The sequence below is a fragment of the Hevea brasiliensis genome, chromosome 5 (genome assembly GCF_030052815.1).
Source record: "Hevea brasiliensis isolate MT/VB/25A 57/8 chromosome 5, ASM3005281v1, whole genome shotgun sequence".
Classification (NCBI taxonomy): Eukaryota; Viridiplantae; Streptophyta; class Magnoliopsida; order Malpighiales; family Euphorbiaceae; genus Hevea; species Hevea brasiliensis.
The window spans coordinates 14,328,613-14,337,681 of record NC_079497.1 but is presented as its reverse complement, the minus strand read 5'-3'; the positions used below and the strand labels follow the sequence as shown (position 1 = coordinate 14,337,681).

General features: G+C 26.3%; 1 protein-coding gene across 1 annotated transcript; it reads right to left on the bottom strand.

Annotated features, from left to right (window-relative positions):
• Positions 1 to 6,522: 6,522 nt before the first annotated feature.
• Positions 6,523 to 7,633, bottom strand: LOC110648995 (universal stress protein PHOS32). Its single transcript, XM_021803390.2, has 4 exons — positions 7,326 to 7,633; positions 7,132 to 7,241; positions 6,905 to 7,026; positions 6,523 to 6,791 (listed from the first exon to the last, which is right to left on the bottom strand). Exons 1-4 carry the CDS (start codon positions 7,498 to 7,500, stop codon positions 6,716 to 6,718), a joined length of 483 nt encoding a protein of 160 aa, XP_021659082.1. The 5' UTR covers positions 7,501 to 7,633; the 3' UTR covers positions 6,523 to 6,715.
• Between the last annotated feature and the right edge of the window lie 1,436 nt (positions 7,634 to 9,069).

Sequence of the window (9,069 nt, the reverse complement as noted above, 5' to 3'; positions counted from 1 at the left end):
ATATGTTGATTTTATAAATTTTTTTATAACCTATGTGTTGGCTTTTTTTTTTAAGGAGTATATGCTGGCTTATTATTGCTCCAATTTGAGTAATTTTGGTATAGCTCATTCTTAATTTCATTATATCTTAGTGAACTAATTGTGCTATTAACTTTGTTGCATAACTATTCATTTTTTTTAAATTAAAATGAATTTATGTAAACTTTTGATAGCTTTGACTATTTTATGGTACATTTAATTTTAGGGACAGATACTACTGTTTAAGTTCTTATGCACTATTTTGATTGTTAAGAGTATAAAAGAGCCAACTTTTTTTCTATGTTTCAACAAAATCTTAATTTGAATAGCATAACTTAAGTGTACACATACATTGATCTTTCAATTTATTGCGTTAAAGTAGGTATATCATACTGCCTTGAAAATTCTTATGTTTCAAAACTTAATAATTAAAAAAAATTCAATTCTTTTAGTTTTTAAAAAAAATAAAAATTGTGCTAAAAATAATATAACTATTTGAGAATATGGTATCTATGGAACTACAATGCAGACCACTTTGCAATGGTCAACCCTTAAAGCGAGACACATCATGAGCTGTGTGTGCACACATTCACGTGTTGATGATTATCTGCGTAGTTTATTTGGGTTTGAGCTCTGTGAAAAAGCTTGGCTTAGTTTTAGCCTTCCGATTGCTATTATTGTCCTCTGTTTTGTGGTTTCTTGTGCAGCCTTTTATGGGGTAGGCACGGTAGAATAGTGCTTTTATAGCGGAGACACAGAGGATGGTGGTGGCAAGATGATAGTTGTTTTCTTCTTCTTTAGCTAGGGTTTTTATGTTTTAGGCTCGTGGGTTTTTCTATTAAGTTTTGGGCTTGGATCTAGTTGGGCCTTATACTTTTTGCTTCTCTAGGATATTATTTTTACTCGAGCCTTTTTAAATAATGAATATTTCTATCTTTTCAAAAAAAAAAAAAACATATAAATTCTTTTCTTACAAATATTGTTTTTTAAAAAAAAAAAGAATATTATTCTTAAATGTAAGTTAGAAAACAAACATTTTTTTTGAAATCAGTTGGCTCACTTGTTATTCACTTACTCCCTTCCCTCGTTTCCTTCTCTTCTCTTCTTTCTCTCTTAAACTCTCCCTCTTCATCTCTTCAAATCTTATTCTTTTGTCTTCTATTGGATATTGAGTTCTTTGTTCTTTTTTTTTTTTCATTTTCATTTCTATGTTTTGATTTGTTTTCTCCTTTTTCTTTGCATTTTCAATTGCGTTTTTGCTTGTTCAAAAACTTTGACCATAGTATTTTGTCTTCTTCATATTGATTATGATGTCAATGTGGGTGAGGTAATGCAAGCAAAACTTAAAGGAAAAAAAATTATTTTTTGCTTCCTAAGCCTATGAATATTTGCCTCCTTCTGGGTAGCTCCCTTCCCTTGTATTTCTTCAAATATGAGACATGGAAGCAATGGTAGATTTAAGGGGGCTAGCAAGGGCCATGGCCCCCCTAACAAAAAAAATTTTCTAAGGACCTATGTTTGTATGAATTAATGATGCCCCCTTAAATGGATTGATGTTGCCCCCTAGATTAGATTATATTTTTTTTTTTCTTTTTTTTAATATTCAAATGCAATTATTCTTTAAAATCTTAGGCCTATTTTATAATTCCAATTCATAATTAAATAAACTTTTCAGCCCATTAAAATAACCAGCCCATCCAAGTTAACAATTTCATTCTACTTTTTTATTTTCATTCTATTCTATGATTAAAATTGATAATTTCATTTAATAGGGCATTTATTAAGTTTTGATATTTAGTATAGATAGATGGAAATTTGATAAAATTTTTTATTAATTTTTAAGTAATTTTGTATTATTTTTGTAATTGTATTTATGTGCAAATTGTGAATTTATAAAATTTTTTATACAATTTTAAGTTTCACTTTTGTAGTCATGTGTATGTTTAAATTGCGAACTAATAAAATTTTAAGTTAGTAAAATGAAGACATTAACATTATAAGCAAAAATAAAATAAAATAAAACTATCAATGTGTGTTTTATGAAAAGTATGAAATTTGCTCTGATCGAGAGAGTGCGGATAATTATCGATATTAGTTTTTGTATTGAGCCTAGAGTTGCGTCCACGAAGATGGTTTAAGCCATTTTGTCTTGGCTTCTCCTTATTTTATATATTCTTCATTTTACTTTTTTATTTTCGATATAGAACGCTAATACTCTCCCCTCAAATGCGATGGGACAGGACTTAAATTTTTTTAGGTCCAGTTGTTACTTAAATAGTATGTGGTGGTCCATCTAGAGTTTGGCTTCTTCTTTGTCGCTTTGACTATAAGTCTAGTTCTTTTGCAAGCCTATGGATCCACCTAGTTCTAGTTCATTGCGGTATTGCCCATCATACTTTTTTTTTTTCCTAGCTCACGAATTGTGGCCTGCTATGATACCATGTGAAATTTGCTCTGATCCAAGGAGTGCGGATGACTATCGGCATTGGTTTTTGTATTAAGTTTAGAGTTGCTTGTACCAAAATAGTTTAAGCCAATCTGACTTGGCTTTTAAGTATCAAAATAAAAAGGTAGATTCCCCCAACTTTTTTTTTTTAACTTATGAACTTAACTTATAAATTCAAGAATTATTATAGACAAATAAGTCAATTTATTTTTAAAATTTATAAATTAAGACAAATATCATCTGATTTTAATTAAAAGTGACTACTTAATTTTTAGAAGGAGAATAAAATTATAAGATTTTTACATCTTTAATGTCAAATTTTGATTCTGCCACTACGTCGGGAGTTCATTGTTTCTCCCTTACGTAATCATCACCACCAACAGCAAAAGACTCATCTTTTAATTACTAAGAATGAGTTTCCTCTCATGTGGTATATAACACTTGCCTCATGTTTCATTTGTTGAGAAACCTCATCTATCTTTAACTTCAATTGAAAAAAGTGCAATTCCAATGTGATTTCTCTTCAAGACAATATTATTGCTTTTTCAATTACGGTGATTATTCTTTATTCTTTGAAATAAGAAGAACATTGGAGAAAAGAGAAGGGGACAATGGCAAGAAACAAACAGAGAAAAAAAGTATATTTTTTAATTAATAATAATAAAATAATAAAATAAAGTTAAATTCCACATTAGCATTATTTTTTTATTCAATTGCCTTTAAGCACACGCACTTACAATAGTCGCTTATAAGGTGAAATTATATTTTAATTATTATAAAATTATTTATAATATATAAATATATGAAGGGGATATTGAGTTTATAAAAAAATATCTTTTATGATTTATATTATTTATAAAAATATTAATAAAAAAAAGTATCTACAGTGTATTTATTACTAATAATATACATTAATAAAATTGAGTTCAAATCAATTTGTCACGAATTACCTTAGCAACAATGTAATATAAGCAATGTAATATAAGCAATGAAAAGTTGTTTTATACAAATTCGTTATTAATAATTTTTACCAATAATATCAACACTAAATCTATAAATAATTTTAATTTTTAATATTACTATAATTAATACAAATTAAAAATTTAATATTATTTTAGTAGTAATTCAACTTACACCGATAATTATATTATAATTATATATTCTTAATTTTATAAGTATCATTAATTCATTAAAATTATTTAATTTATTATAATAAAATTAATAAATAATTTTAAACGCCAAGTTTCACTTTTACTAATTTATTAATTTTTTTAATTTTTCTCAATATTTATAAATTTATAATATTAAATTATATATTTGTAATTAAAAAAATAACTATTTATAACATTATTATAAAATTATTATTAAAATTAATTATTTAATTAAATAAAATTTTATACTTATATCATTAAATATGAATTTCTAATTCTATTCAATGTCAAATATTTTATTTATTATAAATTTGTAACTTTTTAAAAAATATATATTAATAATGGATAAATTTTTACATTTAAATAATTTTTTTTAATATGACCCAAGCCTAATTAACTTTGGCATATAATATATATTTTTTCTTTAATCATTATATTTTTGTGTGTCTTTTTTTTTTCAATGGGCAAAATCTAGTTTTTGTATGTAACAAGTGTCATTTTTATAAGGGTTGTTGCATATGAATGTGATCACTGGAATTCTATTATTATTGCAAAATCAATTGAAAATATGGACGCGAGTAGGGTACTTAAGAAAATCACCTTAATTAATTACTCGAATTTGAACTTGAACTTGATTGATATTCTCAATACTTAAATCTGTTCCAAATTCAATTAAAATTTATTTTTAACTATCTAAACTCATCTCAAACCTGATTATTTTCACTCAAACCTGATTATTTTCAAAGCAGTTTGATTTTATATATTTTTAATTAATTATCTACATAATTTTTTCTATTAATAATTTATATTGTAAAAATTTAATAATTCTATAAAATATCTAAATTCTGTTTATTTAAAATATACTATATAAAAATTTATAATTATTATTATAAAAAAACATATATTTTATGTTTAATTAATTATTTATATAAATAGATTCGAGTAACAGATATCTAATATACAAAACCTGAATTTAATCCAAACCCAACATAGATATTATTTCTCAAACTCAATTATATACTACGTAAAACTATCTTATTAGGGTTTAGTTAGATTGGATATCCACAAATACTCGACCTATAGCTACCCTAAATGAAACTGATATCCTTAAAAATTCATTAATATTAATATAAGCTAAAATAAATTGATTTTTTGTTCCTTATGTTTAATATTGATACATCCAATAATATTTGGGATGATTAATATAATTTTTATATAAAAATGTGCATTTTAAATATGATTGTATGAGAATTTAATTTATTTAAAATATATATTTTATGTTTAATTAATTATTTATATAAACAGATTCGAGTAACAGATATCTAATATACAAAACCTGAATTTAATTCAAACCCAACATAGGTATTATTTCTCAAACCCGATTATATACTACGCAAAACTATCTTATTAGGGTTTAGTTAGATTGGATATCCACAAATACTCGACCTGTTGCTACCCTAAATGAACTGATATCGTTACAAATTTATTAATATTAATATAAACTAAAATAGATTGATTTTCTGTTCCTTTTGTTTAATATTGATGCATCCAATAATATTTGAGATGATTAATATAATTTTTATCTAAAAATGTGCATTTTAAATATGATTGTATGAGAATTTAATTTTCTTGGGTCTACTTAATTTAAATGTAGATTAATTATAATTTATTAGTATCTTTATATACGTGAACATATTTTTAATTTTTTAATTTATTAGTCAATCTTAACTAAATTTTTGGTTTTGAATATGAGATTTATAAGGAAACTTAATTATATTTTTTTTTATATATTTATATAAAAAGTTATTCTCCTTTAAGTTATTATATTTTAAATTTTTAAAATATAATAAAAAAGAGAGAAGATATGAAAAAAAAATAATTTAATTACTTGAATGTATTATTATATAATTAATTATTAAGAAATAGTTAAAAAGGCATGATTAGATTTAGATTTATATTTAAATTTTAATCCATAATGTATTTATTATATATATAATATAATTTATAATTTAAAAAATAAAAATATTTATTAAATATATTAAATAATTTATATATTAAATAAGTTTTAAAATTATTTACATTCAACAATGTGACAAATAAAATTTCAAATTATCAATATGATGAAAGTGAAAATTTTTGTATTAATAATACATTAAACTATAAAATATATTTTAAAAATTATTTTCTTTAATTTTATAAAAATTTTTCTTTCACATTAATCCTTCCATCCATTCTCATTATCATTATGCAAATTAATATTATTTTAAATTATAAAAAATAAAATTTATATTAATTAAATTTATTATTTTTCTAAAAAGTAAAATAACAAAATTTAATTCAATAAAATAATTTATTTTAATTTTTAAATATTTTCACCATCTATATTTTAAAAAACTTATAATTTCATTTTTTCATTATATTACATTAATTTTTTTATTATATTACATTTAAATTTATAATTAAATTAATATTATACGTAAACAATATAATTCACTAAAAATGTTAATTTTTATATTGATAAATATTTTGATTTATATAATTAATTAAAATGACATTAAATTAATATTTAATTTAAATAATTAAATATAATATTTATAATATTATATTATATAAAAAATTATATAAAAAATCAAAATTCACGTTTGAAGAAAAAATTAGTAAATTTAAAAAGTGCCACAGTCCATAGGTTTTTAAAAGGATATGAAATGTAATAAACTAAAATACATAAATTTAAAAGTGAAAAAATGCATTTGTCATATATCAATTACTAAAAGCTATAATTGAATATGATGATGGAGATGACAAATTTTTTTACTTTTTGACGTTAAGTGATGAATAAGTCGCACACAGACAATCATGATAGCCCATGTGTTTCCGCACTATGGACGGGTTATGGTGGCGATCTCGAAAACATGAAACCTGACTGAATTTTTATTAAATGAAAACCGGACCGCCGCGGCCGCTGCCAAATACCTTACTTTTAAATAGTTCAAAATATATAAAACAAGCAATTAAACAAAAAAACACAAAGCCATGATCATCCATCGCCATCATCAACCAAACAGCACAGAGCCCAACACAGAATTAACATGGCCATTCATCAATTATCCTTCACAATGGTCACTGGGCAAGAAGCATGGGTCATCACATATGTGCTCACACTTCCCAGAAGTATCCTGATTTCACTCGCAATGCAAAACACCATTATTAAGTTAGATCAACGAATTATTCACATATTTTTTGTTAAAATTATTCAACTTATTTGATACAATGAGAATGAATTTGATACCTTCGGACAGTGCCAAGTCCTCTGCTTCCCATGACCAGAGAGTCCAGCTTCAGATCTTCGATTGCATCAAGGAGCTTCTCTCTCGCGTCTCCTCCCCAGTACAGTTTTGTAATAACCTTCACCTAAAATCGAAATCATATTTTCAGACAAATCTATAAAACTGATGTTTTTTGTAATAAGGGTCAGAGACAAATTAATCTGTACAAACACACAGAGAAGTTAAGTACATCTTTCTGTCTTGAAATAGTGTCGAGCATATCAAGAACTTCTATATCGATCTGCACATCGTAACTTTTCATAATCTCAGGCTCTCTGAACTGAGCCAGAGGAATGAGAGCTGCAAAAAGCAACAAATAAAATCAGATCAGATCAAAAAAGAACTAGTACAGATCACGAATAATCAACTTCTACGGCTACTTACGAGAACCAGACTTGGCCCAGAGTTGATTACGAGACTCGTCAAGGGAGTTGGGATTGACATGGATGATAAAAAGAGTGTCCCCTTTATCTGCCAGGTTATCGATAGCCCATTTGAGAGCCTTCTTGCTGCTCGCCGAGAAGTCCATGGCTACACCTATCTTCCTATCGCCTGGCATTCTCTCTCTCTCTCTCTCTCTCTCTCTCTCTTTTTACGGGGGCGTGTTGCGTATAAGCTTTAAAACAGAAGGAATTTGTGTTTAGTCTTTGGTTTGTTTTTTCAAAGTTTTAAAGAGAAAATTCCTCTCTATGCAAATATTTGAAAACAAGGGATGAGAATAGACAGAGAAAGTGCGCGCTTTCTACGCCCCTTGGGGTTGGGTGTCGGTAGATCGCATCTGAACCGTCCACGTGTTCATTTAGTAATTTTTCGTACAACTGTGCTGTCTTACCTTGAGATGGTCGCATGGCAATTTCTGCACAAATCTAATATAATATGGCTTTTCAATTAACAAAGGCGCCGTGAGTAGAAAAAATTGAAATTTTAATTGAGCATAAATGAACCTCTATGTTAATTTATCCAATAAAAAAATTTAAAAAATTTTTTAGTTTTGGCGTTACAAATTCAGGCAGGAGAAACACTTTACGGGGAAGGAATCGTAGCCTGGCAGATTATAAAGAGATATTTACAGGGATACGTATTATGTGGCACGAAGTTGCTTGGCAGCTTCCTGTATCTCTATGGTGGATATATGCATATAATGTACACCCATTAAAAGGCAAGGAGAATAGAAAGAAGAATAATTACTAGTAGACAAGAAAATGCTTCAACTAACATTTGGATCCCTTGAAAAAATGTTGTACGTTATCCAAAAAGAATGAAAAGCTACTCAATGGCCCCCTTGTTTTGATCTATGAACTAAGTAATTAATTGTACATATTGGGTTGCAAATGTCTGAGTATGAACAAGCTAATCCTGCCAAATTATGGGCAAGGATTGGTTCTCATTTTTGAAATGATTTCTCAAGTTGGAAAAGAAAACATAAATGAGAGAAAAGTGTTTGAGTTAGATTCGCACGCATAATTCGATTCTTCATTGAAAAGTGAAAAATCAAACCAAACAGTCAATTGTTTTTAAAAAAACGAAGGTAGGTTTTAATCAAACAGTCAAATGATAACTGGTACTGGTAAGTTTGTGAATTACAACAGAATCAGGCTCTAGAATAGCCGTGAGGATAAGAATGACAAAACACATCAGGAAAATGTTATTTTTTTTATCTGGTGAAATTAATATTTATACATCAATTTTATTATAATTTTTAATTATAATAAAAATCATATAATTTTATTATAATTTTTTATTATAATAAAATCATATCGGATTCACATTGTACATTAATTTTGTTGTATAATTAACTGCTTTCCAGGCCTAAGTTGCTGAAAAATATAACATAAAAGGTCGTCTGAATCAATATTTGGGAGAAAGCCCATCTAAACTGTGGACCTACCTCCAAAGCAGAATCAGAGAAGCCGAGAGAGAGAGAGAGAGAGAGATAAGGGCATTAGCCTCCTTGGTGGGCAAGGGAGTAGGTGCCGTACAATAAAAATATATAAAAAACATAAAAAAATGTGAAAACTAATTGCCACATAAATATAAAGGAATTCAATATTTTTTAGTACGCTAAATATTTTGAATACTACAGCCTTCACTGAGTTCAAATTGACAATATAATCCACCTGATTTAATT